We start from the raw sequence: 20424 nt of genomic DNA on the forward strand, positions 1-20424 counted from the left end.
AGGAATTGACAAGATAGAAGCTAAACTCGAGTAGGTTTTATTACATTTGGAGTAGCCAACGAAACGTTATACGTATATATAACTAATTAGCTAGTACACGTACAATTCTGCTAGCTCTTGCAACGTACCATCATCTGCATCAACCTTAGGGTCTGCATTATCCAGCATCCACAGTAGATGATCAAACAGCACGACCTCGCACCTCACCGAGATCTTGTCGCCGGAGTTCAGCTCCGACCGGTCGATGAGTGCAGTCATCACGGGATGATTCAAGTGCTTCGAGTTTATCATGTATCGCCGCCGCGAGCTACCGACGAACACCACCGCCTCTTCTCCGTCGCCATCGCCGCTCTTCGCAGCTGCGTCGCAGGTGTCATCTGCTGTAGTGGACTTCGAACTCATGCTGCAGTAGGACGAAGAATTCCGTAACTTCTTTAATATCATTTTAATCCTCTTCATTTTAGATAGCTTTCAAGAGTTGAGAGGAGAGAGAGAGAGAGAGAGGTAGAGAGAGATAGAGAGGGGGGGCTTGAAGGTTACAAAAGACATAAGCATATAACTTAATATACACTCTCCTGGGGTCTCATCTTATGAACTTTGGCAAAAGGGTAGGTGTGAGGTCGTTATATGGAAGTAACGAGAGAGTGGTGATATCGATCACTGCAACCTAACAAATCTAACCCATATGGGTCCTAAGCCCATCATTAATGTTAGGCCCACGTGGACCAACAACATCTACGAATGATCTCATTAGATTAATATTAAGCTCCGATTTGAGCTTTGGAGGAGTCAAAGCCACATGTCGGGTCTCCAGCATCCATGCACACCTCCAGAAAAAGCCGACTCAAATACGCGTATGAAGAGGTTGTCGAATTGGCTTCACTCAGGTTCCAGTTATTGACAAGCGGACAGTGTGTCGCAGGTAATTTTAAACTTGGGACTCTTGCAATTTTTATCATCCTTAAATTTACGTTTTAATAGTTTTTTATGTTTTAATTCACACTCTTTTCAGAAAGTCAATGTATATTCTAATAATAGCTTAGACTAAATAGAACATGCATGGCCGTGACTGTCTCTTTTTTGAGATCAGGGTCAACTAAGTGGAGCCTAATTGAATGAATTAGGTGATCTTTTGGGCCTTGATGAAGAGTGAATTGGGCCGGGCCAAAGTTTAAGCCCAAGACAAGCAGTTAAATGGCACACCGCCACAAAGGTATAATGGTCCATGACCACGTTATTGGGAACGTTAAATAACTTATAAAGGCGTAATATTGGGGGCCAAAAAATGGACCCCACTATAATGGTTGCCTTATTGGGGTTGGGGGTTGACGGGTCAAACTCAACTCCCACCTTCGGGGTGTGCGTAGCTACAGCAACGCACATGGCCTCGATAAAGTGCTACTTATTAATCACAGTAGTGAGCTTAAACCTATAAATGGACCATCGTTCTAACCTGGGGCTGCAAGTGCTCGTTAAAATCTTTTGGGCTAAATATATTTTACCACGTCAGTATTTATGCTCAAAATTATTTTATTTTATTTTATTTTTTAAATAAGTTTATGTATGTACAACTAATTGAAACCGTCAGTTTTTCAGTCAAAATTAATGGAACGACCAAAATATCCGCGTTGTGTTTATTAGGCAAAATTGATAAGTTTTTTATCTGAATTTTTTAAACCTCATATTTGTCTTGTTTTTAGATATGATATATCTAAAAAAACTATATTTAATAAGACTTAATATATTAAAAACATAATCTAGAAAGTAAGAAAAAAAATATGAATATTTTTTAAAGAGAAAGAAATACTTATATAAGAGGCAAGAATATATTTATCCATAAAAAATAAAAAATAGAGGGAATTCAACACAATATTTAAATTTTAAAATTTTTTGCACATGCTCTGTTATCCGTTTAGTCGTAAGTAGATGGACTGACTTATGACTTTTTAAGTATAAAAATTCAAATAATTTTAGACATAAATACAGAAGAGTAAAACGTATTTAACTTTAAAACCTCACCATCACCAGCTAAGTAGGAAGTGATGATTCGTTAATATGGATATCGTGGCTTGAATGATGTTTCTTCTCGGGTAAAGTAGGAAGACATTAAATCCAATCATTCAAGCTGAGTAGAAACGATCAGTGTAGTCTACTAGCTATATGCTTTTCATGGTCTTTCTTCAACATTTGTGTTGGTATCCAGTTTAAGATAGATCGCCAATTAAAGGAGTATTTGAAGTAGTTTTGATGATGAATTGATTTGCATAAATTTTCTGTTACTGAAATAGAAACATCACATTTATACATCTCACATGCCCTTGTTGTTGACCTTGAATGACAAGGAGGAGCAAATCTGGTCAAACATAAGTACCTTGGAATAAGTTGATCATTATAAAAGTGAATAAAAATAAGCTTATTTTAATATAATTTTTTTTATACTAGTATAGCAATTAAATAACTCCTCAGATCTATACTAATAGTATCTACTTTCATCTAATATTTTTATATTTACTAGTATTACTATCACTAAAACAGATCACTTTAATCAACTATCATTTCAATCTATATTTCTCTCTTTCCTCTTCCCTCTCTTCTTCTCATCCATTCATTATAAAATCAAATCTAGTTATTGCACACGATACTAGCATATAATTAAACACTAAAATAACATATTCTGATATAAACTCTTTTATGCTAGTATAAAATATTAGAATAATTATAATAATATTGATCCGTTTTCCACAAGTAACTGAGGCCCTGTAACTGCTAGCATTTGATGTCCGAAATTGGCGCTTAAATGTTGAAATATCTGAATTCAGTATCTGGTAGCAAGCAATAGAGACCTAGTACATGGTCAAGAAACTCAGTATGAAATGCTACAAACTATTTAGGGAAATCTCAATCATTACGACAACTAATTTGCCAATTACCAATGAAAGCTAAACAAGAAGCAATTACTCATCTATATACAAAGCCAAAGTTCAATAAAAAATGACAGGGGCTTTTTGTGGATCTGTAAGCATCAATAAAAGTAAGCAACTGTACTGAAGAAAGTGGATCAGTATAAGTAGCACATGGTGCACAATAAATAGCATCCAGAACAACAAGATAGGAACACTATGGAAAAGTTGCATCCAGAACAATCCTCTAACCACATTCTTATAAATTTCACCAACACCATAAATAGAGACTATTTCACATTTATTTCAGAAACTATGGTTCTTTCTGAAATATGTAGATATACATCTTAACAAATAATTGCAAAATTGCATTCCCCTTCCGTTGTCACACATGCTCACGATGAGTCCTCGTATGGTTTTTGCATTAGATTGGCAACTGTGTGAAATTCACACAAGTTTGTCCAAAGAATGATAAGTAACTTACTGAAGGTGTTATCAGACATTAAAACGGAAAAGCATGACATCCCCTTCCTGTACAACATAATCTTTTCCCTCTGATCTCAACTGCATTAACATTTAACAATACAAGATAAAAAAATGAGGTTATTTTACCTTAGCAATAGTTCCATCCATAACTAAATTTAATTGCAATGTACTGGGTGCAGAAGAAGACTTACCAGCCCCTTTTCCCTTGCTGCTGCTAGAGAACCAGCTGCAACAAAATCTCCATAAGATATCTGCCAGATTATTGGCATCTATTTAGTACACATCAGAAAAGAACATAAAAGAAAAATGCACAGGATAAATTTACAGGTCAGAGGATTAATAATGGTCATATTGAGAAATCATGTCTGCATATTCAACTTCCTAATAGCAAAACTTCTGTTTTCCAAGAAAGAAGTAATTCACAAACAGTTCTCTTCTTTTTTAAAAGAATAATATGTTTTGAAATTTAAAAGTTAGTGCATTTGGACACAATGTTCTGCAAAATGGGGCTTAAGCATCACTTATTGGCAGCACATTTGGACCTAGGCACATATTCTCATGTGCTACTGCTTTTGTAAGTCCTATTAGCATAGTATCTAAGAGAAGAAACAAAAGGCTAAGAGATACAAAGTTATGCTTACAGTCTCTGCTCGAATGAAGCCTTTCTCAAAGTCAGAGTGAATAACTCCTGCAGCTTGAGGTGCTGTCATGCCTATAAATGGAGAATTTCAGTATTGTAAGCAACCAAAATAACAGCAATAACTAATAAGTACTAGCAACAAATAATCTATAGGGAAATGCAACTAACCAGCAAGAATTGTCCAAGCCTTTGTTTCCTGGACGGGAAAGAGATCAAACAATCAGTCAAATAAAGGATATCATATCAAATGTAAATGTTTGTTCAAAAGCTTCACCTTTTCTCCTGATGTGAAGTAAGTCCTGAGGCCCAATAGGTTGTATGTTGCTCTTATCAGATTGCCTAGTCCACTTTCACTGACACCAAGAGACTTCAAGTATTCAATTCTCTCCTCTAATGTGAGCTCAGTAAGCTCTGCTTCAACCTGATATAGAATCTATGCATGTCATGCATGTGAAGAATTTCATAATAAAGCAGTTGAAGTAATATGCATTTATCATACAAATCACATTATGATTTTGTGAAGCTGCTAGGTGAACAACTAGTTTAGTTTAAAGAAATGGTAGAATTACAAGTATTCAAGTAGTAACATTTGTGCAAGGAAAGCTTTCTACAAAACTATTGTACAGCAAAATAACCTTAGAGATTATGCAACCATTATGGAGTTCTTTTCCACAGGTTTAATGAATTATAACCACACCCTTTTCTCCGTCAGCAATATCAGGCTTACAAGCAAGGTTCTAGAAATCTACATCGAGATTGGTCGCTTGAAAAATAATATGGATCAGCAAGATCAATTGTAGAAGCCACTTCGTATTGGATTAATTTTTAATTACATAAAATTCTAAAAATTATATATGTATAATGCAGAAATTTTCTAAAATTAAAAATTGATAACAGAAAATGGGATTTCCCATCTTTCTCAAAAAAGGAAAAAAGAAGTCTAGAAACTGGAAAAAGATAAAAAAAATCCCTAGAGTATTACAACTCTGTAGCCTATTCTCCTCTCTACTCTCATTAAACTCTTTAGTCAATGCGATTTCCATATTTATCTAGAGAGTTCTACAATTCTCCAAAACCCCCTTGTCTCTCCTCTCTCACCATCTCCCTCTCCTCTTTCACTCTCTCCCTCTCCCCTCAGACTCACTTTCCGTCCCTTTTCCTCTCATATAAGCTTGTGTAATGAAAGCATGTGCTTGCAAGTAAGGTTCCCGCTTTCAGCCAATCTTGTTTCAATGCCGATCCTAGCCGTATATGAGCCACTGGATTGGCTTTTCGGAGAAATCTGACCAAAATGTTCTGTACAACCTCAAAATCATTTTAACACTTTCGCAATGATTTGCAAGAGAGCTAATAGAGCAAGATAAATCCTACTACATATGCAATCTCAGGCAACAAAGATCTAATTTATATCATTCAGAACCAAACAGCTGAAGAAAGTAGTAAACCTGTGCTGATATCGCCACAAGGCCTGATTGCAATTCCGCAGCAAGTGTTTCCACTTCCCTGACATGGGAATTTGCATTAGGTTCTGCTAGATCAGATTCAGCCACATTAGCCACATATATGACAGGTTTCATGGTGAGTAAACAGAGATGCCGTATTGAATCTTTCTCAAGATCAGTCAAAGGAACAGATCGTGCAGGTTTTCCATCAACCAGTGCCTTCTGAATTTTTTCCAGTCCTGACCTCTCAGCTTCCTCCTGAAATTGTGATACAAATAAGAGAACAACCATTCTAAAGATTAAGTCAACAAATGCAAGAAGTTGCATAGCATTTTCATATTTCTGTGGATCACCTTCATTTTTGACTGGGAGTCCTTTGCTTTGCCTTTTTTAAGTTTCTCTATCCTTTTCTCTATCTGCATTTTTATTAAAAAAATACAAGCTAGTCATCACATAAACATATTCAATTGTGATTCATGGCTATTACTACCAAAACTAAACTTATACAGCTGTGACACGACTAATATTATCAAAACTGCACAGTGGCCGAGATGGTCACTATGCAGAATTTTGAGGGTCAAACAATTACTACAATAGATCTGAAAGAATAGAAATTACCTTAGTTGCATACCTGGTCAAGATCAGCGAAAACTAGCTCTAAGTTTATGACATCAATGTCTGATTTTGGATCAACTTTTCCATTCACATGGACAACATCATTGTCCTCAAAGCAGCGCACAACCTGATCGATAGTGAAAAGACAAAAGGATGATGTAACCCTTCATAATCACGATCAAAGAATACTTGTGTAATTAGTTTTCCAGATATAAGTGCATGAAGCACAATATTAGCACATGTAAGTGACAGTATATAGTACTAAACAACCTTCAGTAAGAAGAACCAAACAAGCTAAATGGCTAGATAGCGTAGCTTCCTTTTTCAATGTAGATTAGTGCCGAGTCTAAGTTAAGTTACCTACAACAAGAGCTGATTTCACATATAAAACTTGAATGTATGAAAATGAAGCTTGAGCACAAACAATAAATGAAAAAGCCTCTAAGGTTGACAATGACTTGAAAATGATATAAACATGAATAGCCAATTGGACCTAATACAGGCTACAGCTCATGTGCAACACAGAGTATCAGGCCTTACAATCACTTATAAACTGCCTAAAAATGTCTTATCCTACCAAAAGAGGATGAGATATCAATTTAATTTCATAGTAATTAAATCATTTTGCAAGGAGCTAGATAGCAAGCAATCATTTATTAACTGCCAGCAAATGTCTTAGCCCACCATAGAAGGATGAGATATCAACTTATATTACTTGAACCATTTTGTTCCTCATTGATAAGTTGCTTTGACTTCCTTTTATCAATTAATTAATTAATTAATTGGTATATTAAAATTTAGTCATTTTGAAAGGTGTTAAAGACGAAACTTAACAGGAATAGAATAAACATGAGACTAGATATTTTGTTGAGAAAGTCACCATAATTATGTTATATTGCTATAGGCCGAAAGCCTGAAACCATAGCAAACACATCACTTACCCAAACATTGTATGACCTACCCCACTAAGTTCTTTACAACACCATGATAAGAACAAAAAAAGGAATGACAGGACATACTTAAATGCAACTAAAACATTATGCATAGTACAACAAAAAAGAAATGCAATGGTAATGGCGGAGTGCATATCATAAGGAAACTAACCTGAAGTATGGAATCCACTTCCCGAATGTGGGAAAGAAATTTATTCCCTAAACCCTGTAAGACAGACCTTAAGTTAAACAGAGGGATACAACAGAAAAAGGCAGAAATGTGTTAAAACAACTCATTTCATCATCTATGTAAATTTTGATGAACAACACAGACTAAACAGAATGAGAAAAAAAAAATTGATTTCTTACGCAATCATGTTGCCTTTTAGGCATTTCCTGAATTACCAGGTTTACGGATCAATCATGTTGCCTTTCTTTAGGCAGTCCTAGGCAGAGCATAAGCATGGTACCTAGGCAGCTAGCATTTCAATTTCCTATTGTGTCTCTTTTAAGGGGGTATCTGCCGTTATTTTTCTATCAGAAAAATATACAAGAAATACCAAAAAGGCAAAATTTCAATGGTCTTGTCACCTAATTGACAGAATATAATATCCAGTGAATCCTGAAACATATCATACCTCTCCTTGACTGGCTCCTTTGACAAGGCCAGCAATATCAACAAACTCTATAGACGCTGGAACCACTCTTTGAGATTTGCTCAGATCAGAAAGCACATTCAAACGTGAATCTGGAACAGCAACAATCCCGACATTTGGTTCTATAGTGCAGAAAGGAAAATTGGCCGCTTGGGCTTTCCCATTCTCAACCTAAAAATCGTAAATTGAAGACATTAAACCACCTTCCTGGAGTCAAAATCCCTTTTTTCCTGAAAAAATAATAATTATGCCAAACAAAACTCATTTATCATAGTATTCGTTCCTCTTCACTTTTCCATAAAATACATAAGCACTTCTGCGGAATAGCTATCAGTGTCTAAAAATTGAACAGATTACAGCAAAGCAATCAATTCAACGAAAAGCTATACATTGCCTTATAAAGAGACTTCAATAACTTTGAATGATTTCTTTACAACTCTTTAAGAATGGTAGAAACTAAGTATTGAGACTTCTATTGTGGTATGGGGGAGCTTACGACGGCGTTGAAGAGAGTAGACTTGCCAACGTTCGGGAGGCCGACGATTCCGGCCTTGAGGCTCATGCTGAGGCGCGAGCCAGAGGACGAGTAGAGCCGCCGCCATTGCCACGGGAGGAGGAGAGTAGAGGAGGAGCTCGAGCAGGAGTAGGACGACGCGGAGGAGGGGTTCCGGGTAAATCCTATGAAAGCCGAGCCCAAAACCCTAGCTACCGCCATTTGTGCCGTGGGGCAATGGCTGAGCCGCCAAAAAAATGGAGGTAAGAGTTGGAGGCCTCACGACCAAATAGACAACGGTACGGGGAGAGATATGAGTCACGTGATCGGCACGTGAATTTCGACTCCTTTTTAATTTAGAATAATAGGTTTAAATAATAAACTGGTGCTTCAGAAAAGCGAATAGATTCTGTTTTGTTTCACCAGCAAGTAGAACAGCAGATCATCAACTACTACTCATTTAAGAGAGAGAGAGAGAGAGAGAGAGAGAGAGAGAGAGAGGTTTCAGTCCATCTCGTTTAGCAATTTATAGAGAGAAGGTATCCTTGCACAGAAATAGAAGACTAGTTGAGAATTAAAAACCAATTACAGATGTGGCTGAATGGATCAACTTCAAACTTATTCTTCTTCCCATGCTCAAATTGCTTATTGATGTGGGCATTCAACACTACACCCTCCCGCAATTTGTGATGAAAAAAGTTAATGAAGGGTGAAGAATCCCCATAGGATGTCTGAAATAAGTATCAGAATGCGCAACCTTTCTTGCCAGTTGGAATTTAATTTCAAACCTGCAATCCAAGCCGAAAATTTACAGGAGAGCAAATAAGTACCCTTAGGTCAATCAACCTTCTCAGCGTTCTGGGTAATGGGAGATGGATTTGTGGTGGGCATACAAGAACATAGGGCAGACTGGGTTAAAATTTACAAAAAGCTACTAAGATAACAAATACTGTGAAAAGGCTGGAAATTGCTTTCTTTTCCAGTTACTTTTTCTATGACCAAGTATCCTGTGAACGCCGTCCGTTTCCTATCTGTGACGAGCTTGTGATTGTTCTGGAGAAGAAATGCTGGAGTGAGGTGAAGGCTCGAGGCTTTCGGAAACCTCCATTTGTGTAGGCAATAGGTTGAGAAAACTACCTTGAGCAGGCTGGTCTGGAGTATCTGTACTCTCTGGACATCAACACAAAAAGCAACGAGTAATGCAATCAAGTAACTTACATGGGAAATTTTAATTTACAATAACGGGGATTGGACTATTACCAAACAATGATTTAATGGTTGGCCTCTTTGGCTTGGTACTCTTTTTCTTCAAGTCCACTGTACATTAAATAACGAATAATACTGTCAAGAAGTAATAGCAATATCTGGGTGCATGTTATCAGCATACCGACATCCATCTATGTTATCTAGCATAGGATAAAACAGAAACTTACAGAAGATGTCAAATGTGATCATTCATGTTATCTGGTAGACAGCCAAGAATGCATGCATGCACATATAGGTGAAAATGAAATGTGTGTGTATGCAAGTGAAAGATGGGGGAAGGGAGGGAAGGAAAAACAACCTATCCCTGGAACTTGATGATCATTCACGATTTCGAAATTCTTGTAAGTATAACCAACGAAGTTTACATCTTTGGATGGAAGCATCTGCAAAAAATATAAAAAACGAATGTCATAAGTAGAAAAAAAAAAAGAGATTAACTCATTATTAAGAGAATTGTGATGCTTCTAAATAAAAATAAAATTTAAAGCAGCAATGCTGTTTACAACCAGCCTAGATGCACTCAAATCCATCCCTACTAGATATAAAATAGATCTGATCTAGACCGCTCCCCACAAAAGAAAAACAATACAGTCCTTATTTAGTCAAAAGGTGAATGACAAACATCAATAGAGTTTTTGACCAAACTAGCCTCCCAAACTTTTTTTTATACATCTAGTATATTTCAAAACTTAAATACAAAACTAGGTGCGTTTTATCATTTCAGCAAAACTACTAACCTGAATTTCTTTTATATAAGTCACTTTCTGCTTCAGTGACTTCTAATAAAAAAAAACCATTAAACTAAGAAAAGAATGGATTTTTCTCAGAATTAGCAATTATCTTAGTAATTTTTAAATTTTTATATAAGTCGCTGACCCGAAAAATAGTTTATATTTAGAAGTCGTCGTCCCGGTCAGCAGTTTTGCTGAAATGATAAAGACGCACCTAATTTTCTATTTAAGTTTCAAAGTGAATTAGACACATAAAAAATTAGCAGCAGACTTAAAATAGTCAAACTCGACATCAATCTGCCCGAGTTGTACAAGAAAATCCACCAAAAAATTCTCTAGAGAAGTGTCTGTGCTCATTTCTCTCTGCCCTATGCTCTCTAGGGAATGTTGAATACACTTGTGAGAGTGCATTAGTATCTCACAGTAAGAAAACGTTCTGTCTCATTATATGCTCAGCTATTTAGGGTGATGGATAAAACAAAAGAGATAAAGAATGCAACAAATACCTTTCTCCATGGGCCAGACTTTGCTGAAGTATGCATTGGTGTCGCAGACTGCAGCATGATAACAATGAAAAAAAAGGTCAGAAGCAGTATTGATTCTTCTAAGAAAAGGAAGAACAATAAGATCCCAAGAAAAATACAAATCATATACTTCTTTCTAGAAAAGTACATTTTATCTTTTTAATTGCACCAAAAAAAAATTGAACTATTTTTTTTCAGAATAAAATTGAACTACTTAATCCAATTAATAGAGCATAAATTTGTGAGTGGTGGTCTCATCCATGGTCTCACGGGTCTCTTTCTCACCGACGACTGAGTAGATCTCCGATGACCTCGACCTTCGGCGATGTTCTCCGATGAAGATTCAACAACCTCAATCTCTGATAACCTTGGGTCAGTTTTTTTTTTCATTTTTTTTTTTTTTCATTGTGCAGCAGCTGCACCTGCACCTGCAGCAGCATAGCCTACTGCAGGTGCTGCTGTAGCTGCAGCATTGCGCAGTGCTGCTGCAGTGTAGTAGTGCAGCAGCACAGCAGGTGCTTATGCAATTATGTTGCTCAGCACCTGCAACAGCAGCACTATTGGACCTAGTGTTCTGCCTCATAAATTTTAAATTATTTTATATTTTATTTTAATTTTTGTTTATGTTTTTTAGTTGCAAAGTTAAAATATTAATGGCTCCAAAAGAGAAGTCATATGATACTGACATTGGGTGGCAACATTACAGCACTATTGGGCAAGATAAAAGACGTGTTAAATACAACTCATGTGGAAAGGAAATGAGTGGTGGTGTCAGCCGTTTGAAAAAACATATAGCTAGAAGATAAGGAAATATAGCAGCTTGCACTCAAGTGTCATTGGAAGTTAGAAAGCAGATGTTGGCTCATTTAATTGGTAAAAAGAAGGATAAACAATCTACACAACAAGAAAAGTTAATGGTTCGTAAAGAATTGATGCATAATTCTGTACACATTGATGATGATAGCAGTGAGCAAAGTGAGGAGAATGAGGAGAGACAGATGAGGAGGGCAATAAAAGAGAGCAGAAATATGTATAGAGAAGAGGAAGAGATGAGAAGAAGCACTAATGGTAACTTTCAGAGATCTAGATCATTTAATATATGAGAAGAGAGAGAATACGAGGGCAGCAGTTCTACCTATAGGACTCCTGGTGTTACAGCAAAGTCTGAAAATATTAGACCAATGGATACATATCTTTAGAAAAAAATGGGTCGTACACAGACTTTCATTAAGATAGCTCTCAAAGGAATTAAAAATGCAAAAAAACACATTGATAGGGCTATCTCTAAATTTTTCTTTTACAACCATATTCCTTTCAATGTAGCTGATAGTTCTTACTATCACACTATGGTGGATGCTATACAATCAATGGGGTCTGGTGTTCCGCCTCCTAGTTTAAATGATATTGCTACTAAATATCTTGACTCAGAGGTAAATGAATTTCATACTTATATTGAGACATTTAAACGGTATTGAAATGAATTTGGTTGTACACTGATGTGTGATGAGTGGAGTACACAAAACAGAAGAAATATAATTAATTTATTAGTGTACTCTAGCATGAGGACAATATTTTTGAAGTCTGTGGATGCTACTACTCATTTCAAAAATGCAGATTATATTTATCAGTTGATAGATGATGTGGTACAAGGAATCGGTAAAAAAAGAGTAGTCTAAGTGGTTACTAATAATGGGGCAAATTATAAAGCTGCTAGAAATTTACTGATGATAAAAAAACCTTATTTATATTGGACGCAATGTGCTGCACATTGTATTGATCTAATGTTAGAGGATATTGTAAAAGAGCTTGAAATTAACATGGTCATACATGAAGGTCAGAGGTTAACAAATTTTATATATAACCATGGTTGGATTCTTAATTTACTTTGGCAGATGACCGATGGTAGGGAGATTATCAGACCCAACATCACTAGATTTGTCACTCATTTTTTAGCCTTGAAGAGCATCATGCGCTACAAGGATGATATTATGCGGATGTTACATCACAGGAGTGACCTATAAAAGTTAAGAATATGAAACCTAAAGATAAATCTCTAGGTAAAACTTTGAAAAATATGGCTCTTAGAAATATATTTTGGGATAATATTACAATTGCCACCGTAGTATTTGAGTCTCTTATCAAAGTACTAAGACTTGTAGACAGTGATGACAAGTCTGAGATAAGTTTCTTATATAAGCAATGGACATAGCAAAAGAATCAATAAAAAAAATGTGGGCCAAAGTTATAGAAAGTGGTGGAAGATGATTAATTCTAGATGGAACAAACAACTACGTAGAGATATACACGCTACTTGTAGTCATGCTTTTAAGTTTTAATTTACTAATTTATTTTTATTTATGAACATTTAAAAACTTGAATGCTTACAAATTTTAAATTTCTAGAGGGTATTTTTTTAATCCAAGATTTCAATTATCTAAAAATGTCAATAATAATAGTAAAGTCTTGTTGGGGGTCAGGAAGGTAATCAGCAAGCTTAAGCCCGATATTCATAAACAAATCCTTTGCGATAAAGAAGTGAGTTATGATTCAATTAAATAATATTATAATCAATATGCAATAAGGCAATAATATATTTCTAATTTCAGATGGAGAGATATAGATTGAGAGCTAGGCAATTCAGTATTGTTAAAGTTGCTACAGCTATATCTCATAACACTCCAGCTGAATGGTAGTCAATCTATGGATGGGAGGAGACACCAAATTTGACATCAATAATAAAGAAGATTTTTAAGTCAAACTGTGTCTTCATTACAGTGTGAAAGAAATTAAACTACTTTTTTCTTAATTCACAGAAAAACACGCAACCGATTGACAATGAAAAGATTGGAGAAGTTAATTTTTTGTCATTATAATATGAAATTGAGGGAGAGAAATTTAAGAAGACAGAAAATGAACAACTGATTGATTTAAATCATGTTTTTGATGAAGAAGACCCATTGACTCCATGGATCAGAGAAATAGATGACAGGTTATTAGATGACAGAGATAACCCATGGTTAGATGAGATATTAGGAGAGACCACGACGAGGACAGAGGCTGATACGAGTCGTTCAACAGCAAGAGATAGTATACCTACTAGTACTAGTCATAATCCTGATGATACATATGGTGGTGAGATCGTTCCATCTACATTTGTTGAGGAAAGTTAAGGAGGCATAAGGATTGAAGACAGAGAAAATGAGGATGTATATACATATCAGCAACGTCGTCATGAGAATGTTGCTTCCTATGATTATAGTACATCGAGTATTTATTGTTTGGAGCCATCACAAGATCCATATGCTAGTTATTACCCTTATTATCCTCAGTATTCTCAGGCACAAGATCCATACAATATGACTAGTATGATGGAATCACTTTTTGGAACATCAAGTCTCAGACGTCAATATTTACAAACTTATGGTGATTATGATGATGAAGACTATAGAAATTTACGAGAACCAGTTCGGTATTCATCAAAGTTTTAAATTTTGAGTAAATTAATACATTTTTTAAGTTTTTAGACTTCATATGTGAGTAATTTATGTTTTCTTATTTTTCTGTCATTTTTTCTAAATTTTTCTACATTTTTAAATAAATTTAGAATTTTATATAATTAAAAAAATAGTTCGATCCGATACGAAGGACCGACACGTATCGTTTTTCTAGACAGTCGATCCCGATCCCGATACTGGGAACCTTGGTCTCATCTTCATCCATCACAACAACCATATATTTGAATGAAAAAGAAGAAAAACTGACATAGTTTCTCCAAACTCATTTAAAAAGTGAGTTAAATACAATTAACAAATAATAATATCCTTCGTAGGATAAAAAAAATGGTTTGATATGGCTAAATAGAGCATCTTCTTTACAAAGAAAAAATGATAAATCAAGCATCAGAAGTCTGTATCTACAAGGTGCAATTATCAAGATAAAAAGTTAAAAACTTAAAAAGTTTTGATAATCCAAAAACATGAAAGTTAAAATATATAAGAATGTTTTACTCTCTAAATGCCTGAGGAACCGAAGCTCATAATGAGATAAGATTACTTCTGAACAAAAAATAAGACCACAGTTGGACAGAAGAGGAAAGAGAAAAGAAAACATAGAAGAAGCATTTCTTTCAAGGTACAAAGATACAGATAGCTCTCTAGGAGACCAACATTTTTCAAAAGCCAAATGAACACATTATTATAAACTACTCTGATCAAACCCTCCATTTAACAATAAGGTCATAAATGCTGATGTCAATGACTAAAGTACATAGATATCTTGTAAACAAGACATGACTTAACTCAGCCAAAGAATATCTTACCTCCTCGAACTTCTCAAAATTCTGAGTATCCAGCTCACCCAATACCTCTGGTATAAAAGCAGCTTCCATCTGATACAGCTTGTTCCACAGGGTCCCTCTAAACCAAGGATGTGCCTGAGATGGAACGCTAATAAAATCTCAACTGCAGTAAACTAAATAAATATGGATGACATCTGGATAGTTAAACACCTTTATTTCATGGGCTCCTTTTGTTCCAAGCCTCTGATCAACATTACATAGAAGCTTGCTGATGAGATCTTTAGCCTCAGGTAAAAGTTTTGCCTCTTCAGGGAATTTTAAATGATTCCTCCAATTCACAATCTGTAGATGCAAAGTAAAAGAGTAAGTGCGTACAAGCAGTTGCTATTCAAAAACATGTAACAATAAATAACAATTGCACTCAACTACTCGAGTCAACTAAACTCAACAGTCAACACAACTTCTATAAAATGCAGCCTCCTACAATAGATGCCTGGATAACTTTTTAGTATGTGTCCTCTAACTAAGGTCCAACTATATTTCGTAATGCATATATACACCACAAAATGATTCTAATGAAGACCTACATGCACTGTAAGATCAATTTTTAAGTCCTCATATCTCTTAACAAATTATTCATTTGAGCATAAAACAATGAAACTTTCAGAAAATTAATTAAATCGAATTTGATGGTAGTTGTCGAGTATGGCTAGAATGGTGATTGCTCAAGCAGATGATATTATGAAGTAGGTGGAGATGGTAATCTTGAAGGTGCACCAATGGAGACCATTAAAGTGAAGATGTAATTTAAATGATTAATTACGAACAGCTAAATAAATGTGAAGAGATTGAAAGATCTTAGTTAATGAGACAATGGTGGGAGTAGAAGTACAGGTGTAAAATATAGGTAACAGTGCCAGATTAATGAATTCGGATAGTGGTCCTGGCATCACTGTAAAATTGAATGTCAACCAATAAAGATTATACGAGCAGCTGATTGAGGCATCCACTAAGCATGACAGGACAATCTTAGGGTTAAACAAGGTAAATTTACTGCCTTACCAAGAGATTAGGTTAATACATAAAAAATCATGTGGGGTTCAACTACAGTGGGTTCACAGTAAACTTTTCTCATAATTGAGATATAACAAAAAAAATACTGAAACTTCAAATAAACACGCAGGAAAGCAAGAGCTCCATAAACACATATTTCAGATAAAAGAAAGGATGAAAATGAAAACTGAGTCACATCGCGGCCATTTAATTCTTTCCTTTTAATTCCAAAACATTAGAATTGGAGCTGGAATCCATTTGGCTGCTTTCATTATATAAGCAAAAATACTTTCAATAACTTCCAGAGTTTATGAATCCATTGTTGGAAGTTTACAGAAAGAAAAAGAAGTCACTTTTAACAAATATTTAATGTAATTCCGCTCGCCAACTCTCATTTCCACTCCCTCTATTCTTTTTAGCTTATTTCATTAAGGCACCACCAAGCAAGTGTTCTGACTCAGAGTATTTAATGCTACAACAGAATACAACTACCAGGAGAAAAATGAAGATGATCCCAAATCAGCACTCAGTTACAGTTAAATAATTAACTACACTGGATAGCCAGTTTAAGAAAATGATACAAAATGCATACCTTTCTACATGTTGACATTGGATCTTCGGAATAAAATGGTGGGTAACCCACGAGCATCTCGTACATAATAGCTCCAAGTGACCACCTAATAGTATATATAAACTATGAGCAATCTAAGACAGTGTTTAAACAGTGAACAAAAAGCAGAAGAGCTAACCAATCACACTCCATTCCATATCCTTTCTTCAATAGAACTTCTGGAGCAATGTAATCAGGAGTACCAACCGTTGAATAAGCCTGGACATAAAAGTAGATGTCAAAACTATAGCCAAGAGACTGGTAAATGGTAATTAAAATGAAACAATTAATGTCGCAAGCACAAGCAAGCATAAGCAAAAAGGCTCTGATATATCTCCATCTACAATGCAACCATGTTATCTGACACTTATAGAACTACTTAATGCGTGAAGCAACTGTTATCCTACCAGCAAGTTTTGCACTCGAGAACAGAAAAAGAAAAGGAAATGGTGAAAACCTATTCAAATCAGACATAAATACCTTGTCACATCTTGATAAATCAATTAGGAGTAAAACATCATGCATGTCACGTACCAGCATTCGTCGGTTCTTTTGCCAATGTAACAATTGTTCCTGTTGTGTACGCTTGGGGGCAGAAGAGGTGCTCAACCTGTTATCACTCTCCATTGATGGCTTGGTACTTTTTCCAGTTGCATAATCAGGTTCACTGAGATTGGGGAAACTACTGCTGTCCAGAGGTTTACACAAGCCGAAATCTGAAAGCTTCATATGGCCATTTCGGTCTAACAATAAGTTATCTGGCTTTATATCCCTATAAAGATAGAGACAATATTTGTTATATGATAGAGTAAATTTGTAAATATTATGTCAATCAAAAGATGAAAGAATACCTATGAATGTAATTGTGCTTGTGGATGGATTCAATTGCTAGTACTGTCTCTGCAACATAAAACCTTGCCTCATCTTCTGTAAGTGTATCCTTGCGCATTAGCAAAGTCATCATGTCACCACCAGGAAGGTACTCCATGATGAGGTATAAAAACTCATCATCTTGAAAAGAGCAGTAAAGCTTGACTATGTAAGCACTATCCACCTCTGCAAGAAGGTTTCTTTCAGCTTTCACATGCTCCACCTATAATGTAAGTCAGAGATGTCAAAGGAATGTCATTTTATCTTATTTTCAGGAAAGAGAATCAGATCAAATATACACGATACCTGGCCCCTACGAAGCATTTCAGATTTTTTTAGCTTTTTCATTGCATAAACATTGCCACTGGTTTTCTCTCTACAAAGTCTAACCTGCATGATTGCAGCATATTCCCAAAATATGTAAATATGAATAAGGGTTTTCCAATTAAAGGAAAAAAGGAAAGAAAAGAGATACTTAAGATTAAAACCTACAGAATGAAATAATATATAAAATGCCTAAGCTGTTCTACCTCCCCAAATGCACCCCTCCCAATAATTGTCAGCAATTCAAAATCATCTACTCCCATTTTATGCCTTTGTAGACGCATGTACTCTGTCTCCTTTTTCTCTAAATGCTTAAGAATGTTGTTCTGTTCTTCCTCAGAAACCTCTGCATCTGCAAGCTTCCTTTCCAAGACCCAGCGTCTAGAATCATGTAATTCGAACAAACACAGATAATTAAAAAGTATATATAGTTAGATACTAAAGGTGAATCACTTGTCACGGGAAGTAAACTTTGAGAACAGGCTTCTAGCCTTACAAAATGATAATATCAAGACTCATGAGAAGTCTTTTTATCTAAGAACCATTTTTAGATGCAAAATATGACCTCCACTATGAGAAAGAAATAGAAAATCGGACAAACTAAGAGAAATACCAGAAATGATATCATGAAAGAACTCAAAATTTCTATTAGTCTTTAGAATGTTTGGAGTAAAGAAACGCTACTTGCAAACCTCATTCTTATCCTAGATTGTAAAACAAGAAAAAAATGAACGCCCATACTTAAGTTGAATAATTCAATCCTAAATTCCTTATATATTAACATTTAGTACAAATTACAGGCCTTCAGCGCCATTGTATGACATGGTTCAGAATCTAAAATTAATGGAGGGGATGGCAATATAAATATTTTGGCCTGCCATAGTGTTTTCTTATCAAGTTAGAAAGACGCACATTCTTGATTAAATAAATGTCAAAAGGCCTAATAGAATACATTAAAAAAAAAAAAAAAAACTCTGCTGTGTAGTCATTATTAGGCTAAATGAAGCATACGACTATTTATAGCGAGAGATAAGATGTGCGGATATAATCAGAAAAAGAGACCTCATAAGCTGCACTTGTACTGTTGAAGAAATCTGTAAGGTATTTGTTCAAAATAAAGTAGCCAGAGCACAAAAGAAACGAAGAAAAAGAAAAGGATGATCTTTCAACACAACTTATGCAAAACAATGAGCCATAAATATAATATCACACAACAAAAGAACTGCAAAGTGTAAACCAAGAAAACAACGACATTACCTCTCCTTTCGTTCTTGCAACGACTTCATCTGGGTCTTGTAGTGGTTCTCAATATACTGCTTCGCAGCAGCAACCTTCTGCTTCGTTGTGTTCGAAGGTGCCTCATCGATTGGAGGTTTACCCAAATCCTTCTTACTATCCGTCTCCTTATTTGTTGGGGACTTCGATTTATGCCCTTTTGGGTTCAACTTTTGGAACCAGCTCTTAGCAGAATCCATTCTCGATCACAACACCATTATTCCAGCTTCGATAACTTGAAAAAGTGGACCCAAATCTGCATCAATTCAATACACGCAACATAAAAAAAATCCAACCAAAACACGTATACCAGAAAGTCAAACAACCAAATTCAAGAAAAAGTAGAGAAATTTCAAACCAAAAAAAAAAAAGAACTAGGAGAAATCCTCAGTGCCAAAGAATTCCGCAATCGGGAACCAATCGGGCCCTCGAAACCCTAGAAAAAGAAAAGATCAATGCGAACTGGATCGGGCACAGTTCCGAACCAGATTTGACCACGAAAACTCCAAAATCAACAAATCAAGTGTGTAAGGAAAGGGTACCTGGATCTCAAAATTGATCAGAATTTGATATCTTCTCCCCCTAAATTGCAAGTTTTCGAGCTCGGGAACGTCGCTTTGACTCTTCGCAGTTTTGCCTTCGAGCACTTTCTCTCCACCTTCCGCGTACAAAGGCAACTCAACAAGAAACATTGGCTCCACTTTAAAAAAAAAAAGAAAAAAATTTAATTAAAAGATTACATATATTCACACTCCCCTTTCTGTCCTCATACATTCCTTTATACCAATCTCATACAGTGATGGGGTACAATCTTCTAAATTCTGGCGTGTACCTATGAACCGGATCCAAAGTTACGAACCTACCCTTATAGCTAGGATTTTGTGGAGGATGCAACGTGAGGGTGTTTATGTAATTATTGAACGGATCGGAGGGAGTCAAGCGTTGCAGTGGAGCTGTAGAGGATATGAGAAAAGAAAAATATCCCGGATTCGGTGCGGCAACGACCGCACGGCGAGGGCGATCCGCGCGTCCGCCACATGTCCAGTTGGTTGACACGTGGCGTAGACATGAGAAACCCAAGGCAGAAACACTGGATGAGACGATCGATAAGCTACCAATGCACGTGTAAGATGCTGCCACGTGGAAAATCTGGAGACGTGAAATGGTATAACGGATTAATGGGACACTCCAATTTATCAAATAAATCGGCTAAAGACCAACCAACTCTAATAGGTAGATAATGAAGAAGGTCATGGATTCATTCCAACCTTAAATAATATTATAAAAAAATTATTTATTAGTTAGTAGTT

At 35.8% G+C, this 20424-nt stretch overlaps 3 protein-coding genes across 4 annotated transcripts; all 3 read right to left on the minus strand.

Moving 5' to 3' along the window:
* Nucleotides 1-90: 90 nt before the first annotated feature.
* On the minus strand, nt 91-459 carry LOC140783535 (auxin-responsive protein SAUR77-like). The gene has a single exon (XM_073130441.1). It carries the CDS (start codon nt 457-459, stop codon nt 91-93), a length of 369 nt encoding a protein of 122 aa, XP_072986542.1.
* A 2669-nt stretch (nt 460-3128) lies between these two features.
* On the minus strand, nt 3129-8442 carry LOC140783864 (uncharacterized). Its single transcript, XM_073130952.1, has 11 exons — nt 8168-8442; nt 7654-7842; nt 7188-7241; nt 6100-6210; nt 5822-5884; nt 5472-5726; nt 4301-4447; nt 4195-4222; nt 4028-4098; nt 3578-3637; nt 3129-3464 (listed from the first exon to the last, which is right to left on the minus strand). Exons 1-11 carry the CDS (start codon nt 8384-8386, stop codon nt 3396-3398), a joined length of 1266 nt encoding a protein of 421 aa, XP_072987053.1. The 5' UTR covers nt 8387-8442; the 3' UTR covers nt 3129-3395.
* A 463-nt stretch (nt 8443-8905) lies between these two features.
* LOC140783862 (uncharacterized) lies at nt 8906-19818 on the minus strand. Of its 2 annotated transcripts, XM_073130951.1 has the most exons (15): nt 19657-19818; nt 19097-19370; nt 18046-18220; nt 17822-17905; nt 17497-17738; nt 17180-17417; nt 16785-16864; nt 16628-16712; nt 15193-15324; nt 15004-15117; nt 10668-10715; nt 9729-9813; nt 9425-9481; nt 9302-9334; nt 8906-9217 (listed from the first exon to the last, which is right to left on the minus strand). In XM_073130951.1, exons 2-15 carry the CDS (start codon nt 19312-19314, stop codon nt 9192-9194), a joined length of 1617 nt encoding a protein of 538 aa, XP_072987052.1. In that variant the 5' UTR covers nt 19315-19370; nt 19657-19818; the 3' UTR covers nt 8906-9191. The 2 variants fall into 2 exon arrangements, with proteins under 2 accessions (XP_072987052.1, XP_072987051.1); XM_073130950.1 differs by having other exon boundaries at nt 8906-9334.
* Between the last annotated feature and the right edge of the window lie 606 nt (nt 19819-20424).

This window comes from Typha latifolia, chromosome 3 (assembly GCF_019914945.1).
Source record: "Typha latifolia isolate L0001 chromosome 3, TyphaL0001v2, whole genome shotgun sequence".
Taxonomy (NCBI): domain Eukaryota; kingdom Viridiplantae; phylum Streptophyta; class Magnoliopsida; order Poales; family Typhaceae; genus Typha; species Typha latifolia.